Source organism: Tamandua tetradactyla, chromosome X, assembly GCF_023851605.1.
Source record: "Tamandua tetradactyla isolate mTamTet1 chromosome X, mTamTet1.pri, whole genome shotgun sequence".
Classification (NCBI taxonomy): Eukaryota; Metazoa; Chordata; class Mammalia; order Pilosa; family Myrmecophagidae; genus Tamandua; species Tamandua tetradactyla.
Genome location: NC_135353.1, coordinates 127,813,339 through 127,830,858, shown reverse-complemented (window position 1 = coordinate 127,830,858; position 17,520 = coordinate 127,813,339). Strand labels below are relative to the sequence as shown.

At 36.2% G+C, this 17,520-nt stretch overlaps 1 protein-coding gene across 1 annotated transcript in view; it reads right to left on the bottom strand.

The window, feature by feature from the left end:
• Positions 1 to 17,520, bottom strand: part of MAOB (monoamine oxidase B) — a 130,262-nt gene that overhangs the window by 15,026 nt on the left and 97,716 nt on the right. Inside the window, exons 4-8 of the mRNA XM_077146643.1 lie at positions 17,196 to 17,300; positions 16,409 to 16,500; positions 11,581 to 11,722; positions 9,661 to 9,810; positions 8,294 to 8,453 (exon numbers count right to left, since the gene is read on the bottom strand). Of these exons, the coding sequence (XP_077002758.1) occupies positions 8,294 to 8,453; positions 9,661 to 9,810; positions 11,581 to 11,722; positions 16,409 to 16,500; positions 17,196 to 17,300 (649 nt within the window). The remainder of the gene's footprint in view (positions 1 to 8,293; positions 8,454 to 9,660; positions 9,811 to 11,580; positions 11,723 to 16,408; positions 16,501 to 17,195; positions 17,301 to 17,520) is intronic.

Genomic DNA, 17,520 nt, shown 5'->3' with positions numbered 1-17,520 from the left:
TTAAGTATTTAACAACCATATTTGATTTGCTACGAACTTGACTTCAAGAGCATACTCATACACTATTCCTATACCTCACTGTACTCCCATTTTTTTTGTAGTTGTCACAATTTGCATATTTGCACATTATGTGTCCAAAACCATGGATTCATCATTACTTTTTTATTGGATTTATCATTAGTTTTTATGCATTTGCCTTTGAACACCTGTAGGAAGTAAGAAATGGATTTATATACCAAAATACATGACACAATAGTACTCACATTTATATTTACCCAAATGGTTACCTTTACAGAAGTCTTTATTTCTTTTGCTGTTTTGAACTATTGTCAAGTGCCCAAGCCTAAGTACTAATTTAAATACTGCTGATAGGTATGGTCTAGCGGTGACAAACTCTCTTAGCTTTTTTTTACCTGGGAATGTCTTCATCTCTCCCTCATTTCTGGAAGAAAGTCTTACCAAATAAAAATTCCTGGTTGATAATTGTTTTCTTTCAACACATTAAGAATTTCAACCCACTGCTTCTTGTCTCCAAGGTTTCTGATGAGAAACCAGCATTTGATATAATTGGGACTCCTTTGTACCTAATATGTTGCTTTTTCTTTTAGCTTTCAGTACTCTTTCTTTGTCCTTTGCATTCAACATTTTGACCAGTACGTGATGAGGTATATTTTTCTCAAGTTCATCCTGTTTTGTATTCTCTGGGCTTCTTAGATGTGCATATTCATGTCTTTTTCTATGTTTGGGAAGTTTACTGCTATTATTTCTTGAACATTCCTTTTGCCCCTTTTTCTTTTCTCCTTCTAGGTCTCCTATAATCTGTATGTGGTATGCTTCATGGTGTCACAGAGATCTCTTAGGATATTTTTGCTTTCATAAGTCTTTTTCTTTTCGCTCCTCAGCCTGAGTCACTTCAATTGTTTGCTGATTCTTTCTTCTGCCAGCTTCTCTTTGCTGCTGATACCCTCCTGGGAATATTTCATTTCAGCTATTGCAGTCTTCAACCCCAGTAGTTCTTTTTGGTTCCATTTTAAAATTTCTATATCTTTATTAAGATTCTCAAAATTGTTTATTCATTGTTTACCTAACATCATTTATTTCTTTTCTGTACTTTTCCTCATCTCTTTGAGTATACTGAAGAGCATTTTTTAAAGTCTAATACCAGTAACACCCCAATCTGGTCTTCTCCTCTTTTTTTTTGATAGTTTCTTGATTTTTATCCTCTTCCTTCGGATGCGCCACCAATTCCTTTTTCATTATTTATCTTATAATCTTCTGTCGAACACTGAAAATTTTAACATTTTAAAATGTTATCTCTGGGATTTATTACTTGAGATGTTTGCTTCTTTAGTTAGTATCCAGCTGATGATATGAAGAAATTTGTTAGGAGCTAACAAAACCAAACAAACCTAGGCAAAAAAAAACCTTTTACTGTTTCTGCAAATTGTTTTTGCATTGGCTGGTTCTCTCAGTCATAGTTCAGCCCTCTCATCAGGAAGGTCAGCCTAAGGCAAATGGAAAGTGCAGGGTCCTCCCTGTCTTTTCAGGTCCTGTTTCTTATCCTGGGCTCATCCTTTCTAGTGGCCTTAGAAGTTTCTCTGTTTACAGGAATTTAAATGCCCATAGACCTTCTCTTCTTCTGGGTGGTTTTTTGTTTTTCTTTTTTAACATGTACAAGCTCCGGGAATCGAACTGGGTCACTGACATGGCAGGCGAGAATTCTACCACTGAGCTATTCTTGTACTGCCCCACTGAAGGTTTTAAAGTAAGCAAGCCTTTGCCGCAAGCCATCCATCTCAGTCATTCTTTACACTGCTTGCAATGTCTCAAGCTGTTTTTGCCTGAAGAGAAAATTCTAGGACAGGAGACTTGCTGGAGAGGAGTTTCGCTAGTCAGTTTTCCTCAGTCTGAAAAAGACCAGGGAACCACAAGGTGTGCTGGCTGGCCCCAAACTGCTCTGGGGAGGGGAATAGAGAAGGGCTAGGAAGGACACCAGGAGTTTCTTTCATGGCTCCCCAAAGCTGTGCTTTGTTGCCTGGGCCCTTGCCCAGAAAATACAGCTCTTCAACTGTCCTCTGCAGCTCTGAGGAAACATACCACCTTTAAGTCTCCTCTGCTGTCTTTGTCCAGGGTGGGTTGGATCAATGGCCACCCTCAGAGCTGAGTCCTCAATGATCCAATTAGCTAATCAAAAGCAGTGATCAGCGATTGGCACTTGCCCTCCCTGGATCTTGAAGAAGTGAATTTTTATGACCCTTTCTGGTCACCAGCAAACTACGCTAGGGTCCAGACTACCCCTGCTGCTTTCTGTGAGTGTAGGGGGTGGGTTATGGTAACCACCACATGAAGAGAGCAATTTACTGATATTACTGTAATTTATCAGCCTCTTGCTCTTGCTCGTGTCTGGATTCTGTACAACAAAACTCTGGAGTTTTGAAATAGTTGATTCAGACAGTTCCTGCCTGTCTAGTTGCTCTGACAGAGGGTCTGATTCCTGGAGTCTCTTACTCTGCCATCTTTCCACAATTCAAATTGAGATGGTTTGAAAAGAATTGTGGCCCAGAACTCTGGAGCAAATGTGGTGTAGAAAATCCATGAAGAGCCTTTCAATATGATGAAGCAAGAACAGAGAAAACTGGAGGGTGTGCACCTTCCCAACTTCTGTACGTGCATATCTGTAGTTAGACTCACCTGTAGAACTTTATCGACCACACTTGCTTCCCTCTCTCCTCCCACACTCTTCTTCACTATGTACCCAGGAGAATCACTTTCTGAGTTAACCCCTGTGTTCAGGGGAACTTTTATACTACTCAGGTGTATGGGGGCAGGAAAAAAGTTGAGAAAAATGTAAATGTGGGAAGAAGAAATGTTTAAAATCAAGAATTCAAGAAGATTTCAAAATATAAGAAAAAAACTAAGGAGTCACTGGGTATAGGAAGGCAAGAAAGAAAAGAAACAAACAAGGGCAGAATCTGATATAAGAAAAGACAAGTGCACATGGATCGTGTAGGCATCAGCTGTACTGGACAGATAGCTAGTATATGAAAACCCAGCTGGCTGGGGTGGAGAGGATGCTTTTGAGGTGGAAGGGCTCCTTGGATTCTTCCTTACCAGAGCAAAGCTGGCCTCTGAACCATTCAGGTACACTTAGTTGAAGTGAAGGAATAAAGGGCAGAAAGAAAGTGGCATTTCCATCATTTTCAGGTAGAAAGGTCCGGAGCTCCACCCATGCATACAATCTCCAAGCAACTTTCTAGAGTCTCATCTCAAAATGGAAGGGACATTCAAAGACTTCCAGGAATTTAGGAAGTCCTTTAAGAATAAAAGCAAAGACAATAACAGAAACAAACAAAAGAATGCTGAGAAATTTTCAGAATAAATTTTCTGAATAGCTGTATTCTCCTTAGAGTGAAAAGAAAAGATACGGGAGGTTATAAAGAGGAATATTCAGAAATTATAAGAAATAAAATAGCTCAATAGAAGCTTTTTGATTGTGGTATATGGAAGGAGGAGTGTTTGACAAAATGAAAACAACATTAATTTGGAAGAATAACTGATGAAATATAAGTAACCAAGGACAAATTTAAAGGCAAGGCAATGAAAGGAGAATGTCCTATCAGGTATCAAAACATATTATAAAGCTACAGTAACTAAAATAGTACTGTGCTGTCATAGAAATAGATAAGATAGGTTCAAAGTAGGGTGCAACACCTAGACCACACCTCTAGAGAGCAGAAGAAAATACTAAAAGTTCCCTTTTAAAAAAAGTTTAAATTTTTAAGGAAGTCTTTTGTAACATTTTATAATGATAATACATTTTTCAGAGGTGAATATATATTGTAAGTTATGAATGTATATATATAGTAGTAATTTATGTTTAATCTTTTAATGTACTGGGATTTTTGAAAAAAAATTGGAGACTAATCATAAAGATCAGTGGAATAGCATTAATTTAGAAAACTCCTAAATATATATATGAGAATTTAGTATAGTGAAACCATCACAAACAAATTTTAAAAGCTGATAAACTGTAAGAAAATATTTACAACATAGAAAATATTTTCAACATAGAAAGAAAAAAAAATTTATCCAGCATAGGATAAATAAGTAACTTACAAAATGATTTAGTATAACCCCCTAAGTCTTATTAATCATAAAACATTACAAATTATAGATAAATGAGATATTTTCTCCCATCTGACTGACAAAAAACTAAAAATATTATTAGCTAGCAAGGATGTGTGAAGACAGCAACTATAACTAAAATTTCAAAAGCCTACCCAAATCAACTGACTTAATAAATCCACTTTTATAAATTTAATAAAAAGAAATGCTCCTATACAAGTCTGTAGAGGTATATGTAAGAAGCTGTTTATTGCAGCATAATGTGTACTAGCAAAAACTTAAAAACAATCCTAATATCTGTCAACAGCAGATCTATTGAGTAAATTTTGACAGGGCTGTACAATGAAATATTGTTTATTTAGTTGTTGAAATTAGATAGATCTAACTATACTGATACAGAGAGATGTCCATGGCATATTGTTAACAAGAAAAAACAAATTTCAGTTTGATATGCAGCATATTTAAAAATATGATTTTGGCAAATACATATGTAAAATTATATTTGCATATAAATATACATATTGTTTTATATTTACAGTATATATTCCAACATATACACACACATATTTTAAGGATTACCTATGCATACAATAACTCTCTAAGGAATAACAACCTAAATTACTAACAGTGGTTCCCAGAGAAGAGGAGTATTGGATATTGGGAGACAGACATTTTTCATATACATTTTTTTGGTAAGGTGTATAGTGAGCAAGTTTACTTCTGCAATACAGCAAAGGTTTTATTCCTATAATTTACACATAAATTGATATAAATTTGGTGTAGAGATTTAAGAGAAAAAGTATAAATAATTAAAAGATGAACAAACTAAGAGAAACTAACCAGATTTAGAGCATCGTTAACTGTACCTCAGTATAAATAGGGATAGTATGAGGGACTGAGAAGACCACCACAGGGGGTTGTAGGGTGCTGAGGGTAAAGGGTACAAGAAAGCTGGACTTAGGATGATTTGGAGGAAGGCCAGCAAAAAAGGGGTCCCTTCCCTGAAAATTCACAAAGATGTTACACACCAAGAGACTGGGAGACACTTCCTTGCATAATCAAACTATAAACAATCAAGAATTGTCTACAGTTGATGTCATGGATTGAATCTTGTCTCCATAAAAGACATGTTAAAGTCCTAATCCCCTGTACCTCAGAATGTGATCTTGGAAATAGAGTCATTACTGACGGAATTAGGCAAGTTAAAATGAGGTCATACTGGAGTAGGGTGGGCCCTTCATCTAAGAAGAGAAAATTTGGGCACAAAGAGGCAAAGGGGAGAACACCAAGTGATGACTGAGAACACCATGGATTGCTGGCAAACCATCAGAAGTTAGAGAGACATGGAACACAAGCACAACCCTACCAACACCTTGATTTCAGACTAGCCTCTTGTGCTGGTTTGAAAAGGTTTATGTACCCTAGAAAAGCCATGTTTTAATTCTAATCCCATTTTGTGGGAGCAAAGGCTTCTTCTAATCCCTATTCAGTACTATATATTTGAAATTTTAAATTATCTCCCTGGAGATGTGACTCAATCAAGAGCAGTTGTTAAGATGGATTAGGTGGAGATGTGTCTCCACCCATTCTAGTGAGTCTTGATTACTTTACTGAAATCCTATAAAAGAGGAAACATTTTGGATAAAGCTTGAGAATCTGAGAGAGCAGAGAATGCCACAGCACCATGAAGCAGAGAGTCTACCAGCCAGCGATTTTTGGAAATGAAGGAAAATGCCTTCAGGGGAGCTGGAGAGGAAGCTAGCAGATGATGCTGTGTTTGCCATGTGCCCTTCCAGTCAAGAGAGAAACCCTGACCACGCTTACCATGTGTCTTTCCACTTGAGAGAGAGACCCTGAACTTCATCGGCCTTCTTGAATCAAGGTATCTTTTCCTGGATGTCTTAGATTGGACATTTCTATAGACTTGCTTTAATTGGGTCATTTCCATGGCCTAAAAACTGTTAACTTGCAACTTATTAAAATTCCCTTTTTTAAAAGCCATTCCATTTCTGGTATATTGTATTCTGGCAGCTAGCAAACTAGAACACCACTAGAACTGTGAAACAATAAATTTTTGTTGTTTTAAGCTACACAGTTTGTGTTACTTTGTTATGGCAGCCCTAGCAAATTAAGACAGCAGCCTATATTAAAATGTGAAAATTTCCCTTGTCTCCACTAACCTGAACCATATCCAATTTGAAAAATGAAACAAAGCAAACACAAACAAATCTTGAATGAGTCATTACTGCATCTTAGTTACTTAGGGGATGTTGAAAAATGCTGATTTTTCCCTAGCCAAGTTCCACATGGAATTAACCAGAATTTAATTTCACTTTAATAAATATTGTTGAGTGCCTGATGTGTGATAAATATTTATTGAGTGCCCGATAGTGCTAGTCACTTTCCTGGCATTTGGGGCTACAAATTTTACCTTCTTTTATATTCTTAGCTCATATTCTCTGTGGTTTTGTGTTATCGGTTCATTACAGTGTCATCAGCAGTGACATTGAATATGTGTTGCAAAGCAAAGACTTATGAGAAATTATGGATTCCTTCAAAATACTGTTATTGAGTCATTTATCAGTGTAACAAGAACCATATTTAATGTGAGTTTTGGAGCTCCTCTTCCATGTTTCTATAATACCTTGGGTTACCCCCAAACGTTGAACATCGCCATACAGTTGACATGTCTGGATTTTCTGGCAAGGAAAAGTGTCTTTGATTTCCCAATGCCTAGCACATATTGGCACACCATATGTGCTCAATAATGGTTAGTTAAATAACTACATTATTACAATAACTCAAAAGAAATTTAAAATGCTTTTGTGAGGCTCTATTGTGTCTACAATCATTTTTAAAGGCTCATTAGCAGTTAGGGACTGGGTAAGGCCTACCTTCTCTTTTAAGGATGTAGAACTTGGGTTTTCTTTTTGATACTAGTGCCTAGCAACTTGTCTGGCATAGAGCAGGCCTAGGATAAAGGTTTGCGGACCTGACTAAAAGCTCTAAATTCCTTCCCTGAATGGAGGCATTTACAGTCATTAAGAGAAAGATTTCTATTCCATGGTCCTAAACCCAGTCTACTTACCACCAGCCAGTTATTTAAAATGAGTGGTCAAGGTCACAAGAGGAATCAGCTCACCACAAGTCCACCACTGACATTGGAATCAAAGACTAAATTATAAGGCTATTCATGGTGGGTTACTGCACTGTCCTCAAAGGATGGATTACTTGCTCAACTGATGCACCAATCCAACAATATTAATAAACATGATTTTCTGCAAAGATGGAGAATTAGGAACCTGTTATGTGATTGAAAAAGAGTAGCATACAGGAAGGACCTCCCAAAGGCAAAACTGTAAAACATTCCCCATTTGCTCCCAGTACAACTTTCTTCCCCTTTCTAGTCTTGTTCCTTCTTTCACTCCATCCTTTCCTTTGCCAGCAGTCCCAGGTACTATTAGCACATGGCCTCCACTTGGAAAGAGAACTAAATGTGATAAGAGCAAATATGGTAAGACTCAAGCATTCTGCTGCCCAATCCAGCAGTCACTAGCCAAATGTGGCTATTTATATTTAAATTGAAAATAATTAAAATTAAATGTAATTTTAAATTTTAGTTCCTTAGTCTCACTAGCCACATTTCAAGAGTTCAATACCCATTTGTGGCTACTGGCTACCATTTTGTTCAGCATACTTCTAGAATATTTTCCATCATTGCAGACTCTATTACTCTAGTGGGCATTAAATCCGTTTATTCTTGGTACTTGTTGAATATATTTGAAAGAATAAATGGGTTTAATTTAATATAGTAGAACCATGACTCTAAGAAAAGGTTACATGAATATTTTGAGAATTCCTACTTTTATGAATGGCTCTATAAACCCATGCTTTTAAAAACTGTATTAGAAATGTTAATAACCTGTTGTTACAAGATTTGGGGGGAGAATTAAACAAACATATTATCAAATTATAAGAAGAGTTGGTGATATGCCAAGAGAAGTTAATTCCATGAGTTTGTGCAAACACATTTTTTATTTTATATCAATAAGCTTAGAGCCTTTTACATCCAGCTTCTAGTAAAATAATTATATGTAAATACATATCTTTGCACTAGGTTTTCTAGACCTTCTCCTGAAGGTCTTTATATAATAAGGAAAATACTCACCCTTTTTCCTCCAGAAGGGCTCTTTGTAATAAACCATACACTTGATGACTGAACCCAAAGGCACACGAGTGATCAGCTGGTTTCTCATCATTGGCAGAGGGGGGTTGAAATGAATTTTCATGCCCAGAATAGGAGGAATAGCACTAATCACATATTTAGCCTGGAAGAAAAACAGCACGGTGAACATTATTGGTTGGTTGTTATTTCGTTTTTTTTTTTCTAATAATTCTCCATCAGTCCACCCTTGTACACCTTTGGTCTTTTCTTAACAGAGAAGCTGAAGGGATCCTAAATTAGAACTTATTCCCTTGCTCAAAACCTCCAATGACTTCCCATCTACACATGGAGTCAAAGGCAAGTTCCTCACATTCATACCTCCAAGCCTGTATATGAAATGGACCCTGTCACATTTCCGGTCTCACCTCCTGTGACTCTTCTCCTCAGTCCTTCTACTTCTGCCAATTTGCCCACCTTGCTGTTTCATGACCATGCCAAGCTTTGCTCCTACCTCAAGTCTTTTGCACTGGCTGTTCCATCAGCCTGGAATACTCTTCCTCCAGATAAATACACGGCTCAATTCCTCATCTCCTTTTGTTCTGTGCTCAAATATCACCTTCTCATTGAGACCCTCTCCCGACAACTTCATTTAAAATTGCATGACCAATTTTCACACCCCACTTATGGCACACCCTTTGCCCCTTCTCTGCCTTTTTTTCCCCACAGTACTTATCACTCTCTGACATACTTTATATGTCAGCTATTTATTTTATTATGGACTTTCTCCTTCACCAGAATGTAAGCTACATGAAGGTAGAGATTTTATTCAACTTTTTATATTGAAATACTCTCAAACTTACAGAATAGTTACCAAAATAATACAGACCTCATACAGAGAACTTCAACATGCCCCTATCATTCCAAATGTTTACAATTTGCCGTATTTGCCATATCACTCTATCTATCTATCTATCTATCTATCAGTTTTTTGAACACATTAGTGTAGGATGTGTACATCATGCTCCTTGAACACTTAATACTTGAGGGTAGAGATTTTTATCTGTTTTGTTCACTGCTATGTTTCTAACTCCTAGGATAATGCCAGGCACATCAGAGGCACTTAATATTTATCAAATAAATATTCTCTTTTGTTCTCTAATTACATCAGAGCCCAATACAGTGGGTTGATAGTAAATATTTTTGGTAAATTTCACCTGAATATTCTGGTTTTCTCTTCTCTCAAGTAGAGGTAGCTTTTTCATCTTTGATGAAGGGACTATCCATGAAGGCTGGGGTATCTTGGCTTTAATTAAGCTTTAGTTATCTATGGGATGCTGGCCTCTTCCTTACAGTTTAAAGATCTTGTTTACCTCATATATCTCATGGTTTAGAGTCTCCACAAGGACATTTTCTCCCGTCTGGTCAATGTAGGTCACAGGCCTCTCTAGCTTCACACGGTCCCCAAGAAGGTTCATAATCCGCTCACTCACTTGGCCAGATCCGCCCACAAACTTCCTCTCCTGATAAGAAAAAAGCCTCAAGAGGTTGGTGAGTAGGAAATATAGGGATGATCATGGATTATTAAATTGCAAATTTTCCTCAAATATTTACTCTGATAGGTTTAAAGTTTCATTTTGCTGTTGTGAGTAATGTCTTTCACTATTATTTTCTCATTAGTGATTGCTGTTTTTTGACAAAGTTACAAATTTCTTAACAGTAACCATCCAAGTTATGCTCTTGCAAATTCTCAGACATCCTGATCCCGTCTCACCTGACTGATCACTGGCTCTGTTCTATGTTGTGTGTGCAACCTTCTTGTTGGGCTACTGGGTCTGGTGAACTACTCCTAAAACTGATCCACTGTTTGCCTGAGCATGCCTAAGCCTGCTTTTCCCCTGTTTGTTACTCAGGATCAGAACCTCCCTGCCCAGGCCAGACAGCCTACTCCCCACTGGAGGTTGTCTGTCTCATCCTGAGTCAAGGGCAGCTGCTTTTGTGACCACATAGTTCATTTTACCTCACTGTGCCCATTTGCCTGGATGGCTTCCAAATGTTCCACATAGCTATACAATGGGAGTTGATCTGACTACCTCTTCTGAAAATTTCAATTTAGTTAATATTTTAAAAGATTATTTTAAATAGGTCTGGGAATAGAAGAGGAAGAAGAGGGGGAGGGGGAGGTGCAAAAGAAGGAAAAGAAAATTATTATCAAGCAGGTTAAGAACTCTAATCCACTTCCTATAATTCTGGGAATCAAGAAATAGTCATGGAATGAATGAATGAATTCAGTATGTGATTTGTGTGGCTTTCTAAATCCAAAATGCATTTTTGACTGTAGTGAGTTAGATAGTGGACGCTCAAATATTCATGTCCACCTGGAACCCCAGAATGCAACTTTATTTGGAATAAAGGTCTTTGTAGATGTAATTATTAAAGTAAGGCTCTCAAGATGAGATCATACTAGATTAGAGTGGGGCTTAAATCCAATGACAAGTGTCCTTAGAAGAGACAGAAAAGGAGGAAATACAGACATAGAGAAGATCTTCAAGACAGAAGTAGAGAATGAAGTGATGTAGCTTAGCCAAGGAATACCAAAGATTGTTTGCAACCACCAGAAGTTAGGACAGATGCATGGATTGGATTCCCCCTCAGAACTTCTAGAAGGACCCAAACCTGCTAACACTTTCACTTGGGGCTTCTGGCCTCCAGAACTGTGACAGAATAAATTTCTGTTGTTTTAAGTCACTGAATTTGTGGTAATTTGTTACAGCGGTTTAGGAAACTAATATAGAGACAATTTTTTTCGAGCTTTCCACGAAATTCTCAAGCTATGGTAATCAAAGGACCGCCTATGAATTTACCAAATAATAATCAGATGATTGGGGTAATGGATGCTGGAGATGGTAGCACAATATTGTGAATGTAGTTAATACCGCTAAATTGTACACTTGAAAGTAGTTAAAATGGGAAATTTTGAGTTGTGCATATATACTACAATAAAAAAGGTTTAAAAATAATTGGATGCATATCCAAATGGAAAATTTCAAAATTATACAAAGAGAGGCCTATTATTAGAATCACATTGACTGCTGGGCCCTCACATTGGGTACTTAACAACAGATTGGTGTCTTACAAGAGCTATCTGAATCTGCAATGATAAAGCTGCAGAGGCCACAAGCCTGCCCCCCTACTTCATCGTTCACAGTTGAAGGATGACCACTCAGGTCTTCAACGTCCCATAAAGCCATTGTCTGGTTTTCTGTTGGAACGGTGGGGCAATGGATGGTTACCTGCCCTCCATTAGTCGTCGAGATGATCCTGGTTGTGCCCCCACACTGCTTCACATACCACAAGAACCAGAGAGCGGACACCTCATGAGTCTCTGCAGTGACGCAGAGGTTCACAAAGATAATGGCAAGCTGCTTTGCAGATCTGGTTGGGAAGAAACAAGAGCAAAATTGGCAAATCCAAGATAGCATCTTCTTAACTCTCTAGAAATACTTCAAATAATAAATTTACTTGGCTAAGTCTAGTACAATTTGGCAAGTCTCGGAAATTGTACCTAGAATCCAACACTATGAAACATGACATTAGAGATGTTGCGAATATGAGATTTCCTTTTCCTTAACCAAAATATCTTACTTAGAATCACCTGGTATTCCATATTGTAAACTGTCATGATTTCTCCCGACAAACCTGCTGCTCTTCTGGAGATTCCCATCTCAGTAAAAGGCAGCAGCATTTACATAGTTGTTGAGGTCAAAATCCAAAAATCCTCCTTGATTTCTCTTTCCATTACTTTTTTTCCATCCAGCTCATCAAGGATCCTGATGTCTCCACACACATCTCCACTTTCATCACGACCAATTTAGCATCATACCTGACTCCAAAGCCCCTGCTCTTAATATACAAAAATGATTTATAACTTGACAGCTGGAAACCCTGAATGTGCAAATACATATCAAGGGGCATCTTTCTACTCTAGTGTATCTTGACCCTGGAGGTTTGTAGACTCACATCTAACACATTTACCACCTATTGATCATCCATAACAGCCTGGACAGCATATCTGTGACAGTTGCCACCATTATAATCTGCAAAATGGTGTAATGTATATACTGAAGTGACTTACATGTACTTTTATACAATTCCTTGTGATAATTGAAGGGGTGGAAATTACTGACTCATACCTTACTTGCAGAGGGAATTTGTGCCTCCTATCTAAAGTAAACATCAGTTTAAAATATTACTTCAAAGTGAAAACATCCCTTTGCTATTTCCTGATATCTAGTTCCTTTGTTCTTTGTTTTCTAGTGAATTTGGGGCATTAGGTGAAGGGAGTAATAAACAACTAACATTTAACATTGGCTCAGCTAGACAGACAATACTAAACATAAAAAATATTGCTACAGTTCTAGTTGTTATTGTGAACAATTTGGTGGGAAAGAGATTATCTTGGTTTGAAATAGAGGGAGATCTAAAAGCAACTCTTTCTGGAAGACCAGTCCATTCATAATCTTTTATTTGATTTATTCTGGGAGTTTCAGTGAGAAAAGAAAAAAGAACAACATCTGACAGAAAGAAGGTCAAGGAAGATAGTGTAATAATATTTTTGTGTTTTTTGCCCTGTTGACTTTATGAAAGATAAATGTTATATTTCTCTACATGAAAAATATATAAAAACTATATAAAATTTAGAAAATTCATAAAAGTAAAACAATGAGAACTTTTCCATATTTCTGCCTCCAAAGAGATAATCCTTGATATCATTTTGGTGTATTTTTTCTAGGTATAGGTTTTTTAAAATATATTTACATAGCTGGGATAACATTGTAAGTACAATCTATACTTCTGAAAAGCACTTTAAAAATGACAATCTTGAAAGAATGATCATCATTAGTCTTTGAATGTAGGATTGTGCTTTAGTTTGAATATCAATAAGCTGTATATACTGGGGATAACTTCCTCTAAAACCAGAAAATATTATGCACATCTTGCTTAGGGATAGTTTAAAAATCACTTCTTGTTCATATGCTCCTAATATCTCAAAAAGCTTTATTTGGTTTCTGTAGCACATAATCTAACTCAACCTGTCTGGATTGATCATTTAAACAATTCAAACACAGGGAGTAATTGTCGTGGTGTGCTTTTAAAATTATTGACTTTTTTGAATATATGTTATTTTTCACAATTAAATAAAATAAATTTTAAAATATTATGTAACAGGGGAGAAGAGATGACAGAGTGGGAGCTAAATTCAGATGGCATCTGGGTGATGAAATTCTGTGATTTGTGATTCCTTCTGCAGTGACAGATTGATGCTTTATATTTGTACAGATTTTATTCTTCACCCTTCACATTCATCTAGTAAAATATTTAAGAATATAATTTGCAATTCAACTACCCTCAGTCTCCCCTTTAACTCCTTTTTGAAATGTGAGGAAAAATAAGAATTAGGATGCATATCATCAAGTCAATAAAAATTTTTAGTGATATAAAAATGGATACTAGTAAAATTTGACTTACCCTAAAAAAAAAAGCTGTATTTAGTCAGCAGACAACCTTGAATATTTACTAAGTGGAGGACTGGGTCAAGAACTATGTCAGAAAAAATGAGGTCTCAATGACCCCAAAAATATGTTTGGTTCTGTCTTCAAGGAGATTAAAAGCTTTCTGGGGAGAAAAGACCTAACTGAATTTATTAAAAGATTTTCATAACAGAAATAACAAATAAATGCATATAATTATATACTCACTATATTTTGAAAATCTAAACTATGGAATTCTAAAATAAATATCGTAATTTTGTCACAATCAAAACATTATCTTGAAAACTACATTCTCACAGAAAGTGTTAATAGCATTAGATAAGTTTTAACAAACATATAATTAACAAGGCATTGATTTCATGACATAAAAGGACTTTACTATTCCAGAGTTGGTTACTTTCAAAGGTTGAGGACATAGGAAAAGCATAAAGATGGTTATTACAGAGTGTTCTATGACAATGATAATAATGAAAAACTGGTGGAATAAAAAATGGCCTACAGTATGGTAATGGGAAAATAAATTATGGTATTTATTTCCATAGAATACGTTACAACCATGAAATATGATGTTTGATGAAGCATTTTTAATGACCTGGATAAATGATTAAATTGTAATACACAATGTTAAAAAAATTGATGAATGTCTATTGTTTTTGTAGTACATACACAGTGTTACTTCTTAAAATGAAGTCATATATCATACTATACATATACAATGACAGCCTATATTTTTATGTATTTAACATTATAATTTTTTCAAGCTATTAAATATTCTTCTGCAACATGAGTTTAACAAACTGTAGCATATTCCATCTTTTGGATGTCCCATAATTAATTTCACCAATCTCTTACTATTGGACTTGAAAATTTTCCTCTTTTAAAATAATGCTTTGACTCTCTCTCTTTCTCTCTCCTTCTCCTTCCCTCTCTCTCTGATAGCATTTCTCCCTCTCTTCCTTTCTCTCTCCCTCTCTAAGCTAAATTCTAAAAAGCTGGATTTCTATGTCAGGGAGTATATATATTTTTATGGTTTTTTATTTCCATGACTTAAACTCAGAAAAACCTGAAACCTTGTTTTTACTTTTAGTTGTAAATTCTCTCCTTAATACTAAGAAAGTGAAGATATCAACCCCAGAGATAAAGAAATTCCCAATAATGCTGTTTAGAATGGGCAGACAGTCTCTTTGAACTTGGCTTCCATTACCCTTACTGGTTTTTCCACAAATTCACATGTGCTTGGAATGCAACCCCTACAACCTTTTCCATTTTCCTTGCTGTCCAAGAGCATAAGGCCTCTTCATGTCGTCTGTCTATATGGCCCCAGTAATTTATATATTGTTCCCATTTCTGCCAATAAGAATTTAAAGATTGACTCATGAATACATTTCAGTGCTACACGTTTTTCACTAAAGGAAAACATTCTATCCAGTCATGTTTCCCCAACCATTGTGAATTACAGAACTTCTCTAGAAGTGCCTCTTCAAATCTTTGAAGAGTTGCACCACATCACATAATGCATACACCACACACATTTTGATGTATATACTAACCATCTCTATATTTGACTTTTAGTGATGAGGAAAACCCATTCTTACACAGACAAATTGCTAAATGAGTTCTTTAAGCTGACAGTCTTTACACAACTTCGTTCCCAATGATTAACACTAGAAATATAAATAAGTTCTTTCATGAACAACTGCAAAGCTATGAATCTTGTACGGAGTGTATAATTTCAGGGTATGGGGGAAAACTGCTAATGCATGCTATGGGCTATGTTTAACAGGCAAATATCAACAGTACCACAGCAATATCCGGGGCAAGTAATGAGGGGTGAGACAAATGTTAAAGGGAGGTTTGGATTTTTTATTTGGTGAGGATGTGCTTATTGGTTATCTTTCTCTTGCTAACAATGAAATTATCTAAAATTGAGAGTGCTGAAGGATTGCTGACTTTGAACATTATATGTGAGGAAGTGGCTAATGCACTGACTGAGAAGTAGATTAGTGAATGGTGGTGTATTCATGTGATCAAATATTATGCTGCTACAAAAAGGAACAAAGTTGTGAGGCGTGCACCACTGCGAATGAACCTAAGGAACATTTAGTGACACCAAATAAACCAGAAACAAAAGAATAATATTGTATGGTCTCATTTAGAAAATACTTATAAGAAAACAGGGGCCTAGATCATAAGCTCTTATAGTAGTCAGATTTAGTCCAGAGCAGTAATTGTTATTTCTGGATTTTGAGAGGCTGTTTTATATATGTATACCCTGGAATCTAGAGATAAGAATGAAACCAATCACATCAAGATTAGCTAAAAGTTGTGGTGTTCTTTGAAATATGTCGCTTTTTTTGTATATATGTTATTCTTCACAAGAAAAAAATTCACAAAAAATAAGGGTTTGATGTGTAGACAACTTCATGGCAAGGACCAGTTATAATATTTTTTAGCGTGCCATCTGGTATTCATGAATTTTTTTTACACAAAGCAGCTACTTATTCCGTACCAGTTGAATAATATTGCTAAATAAACCCAGAAGATGGTCGCAAAAATGCCTGTGTCTTACTCAGTCCAGCAGATCTTGTCCAGGAGCTCTTTCATCGTCATCTTGTCCCACTCTTCTGCAAGGGGTGCCTTCCAAGGAGCATCACTGGGAATCTATACTCAGATGAGGATTTTTAGAGGAAAAGTGAATATCATTTTTCATTTTAAACAACTCTTTAAATAGTATTAAAAACTTAACTGAAAGAAAAAAAGTAAGTCATCCAAATTCCCATAATAATTGCTTTACTGCACAACCAATGCTGTTAGTGTGACTTTCTTATTCTAGATCTATACCACACTTGATATTTAATTTATGATATCACTTCCTACTCAATAATTGAAGAGAATGTTATAATGGCTGTTTCTGGATAAGGATTACTAAATTACTAATTTCTAGGGAACATTCATAAATTTAACTCTTAACAGGGATTAGACAGCTGCACCAAATCATGTCTAAATTGGAGTTTTAGGTGAAGCTTGTGGGCTGCAGGTTTGGACACGGTGGAGACTAAAAAACCCAGAAAACATATTTTGCCAAGTCCTGATGGTTTTCTGTATTAGAATCATCATTCCAGGAAGATTGAGTAATGTATGATCTTTTCTTTTCTCATCAATAGTATACAAATAACAGTTTGATATCTGATTCCTTTAGAGGTTAGAAACAAGTTCATTCAATAATTTCTCACATTTTTACTGAGTTACTATGTGCTAGGCACATCGGTGACACAATGTTGCACCTTCTTTTTTCTTTTAAGGACTAAACTTATGAAAAACACACATGTAGTTAAAGAAGCTTTGGGAACCTTTACCTCTCGTCCCATGTCGTCTATTGTCCTCCATAGGTTATTATGATCTAGGTAAGCAATTGGATTCCACACAGGTGGCAAGGGGCCTTTAAAGGGATATGATTTGCCCTGTGAGATAGAAGATATTTTTAAAGGAAATATTTACTACAATGTACAGGTACTTAAATCTGCCAAGTTAGTAAATATTTACATACAAAATAGTATTAGTTATCAAAGACTCATCTCACACTGATTAATTTTTTTGCACGGGCAGGCACCAGAAATCAAGCCCGGGTCTCCTGCATGGCAGAAGAGAATTCTGCCTGCTGAGCCATGGTAGCCTGCCCTC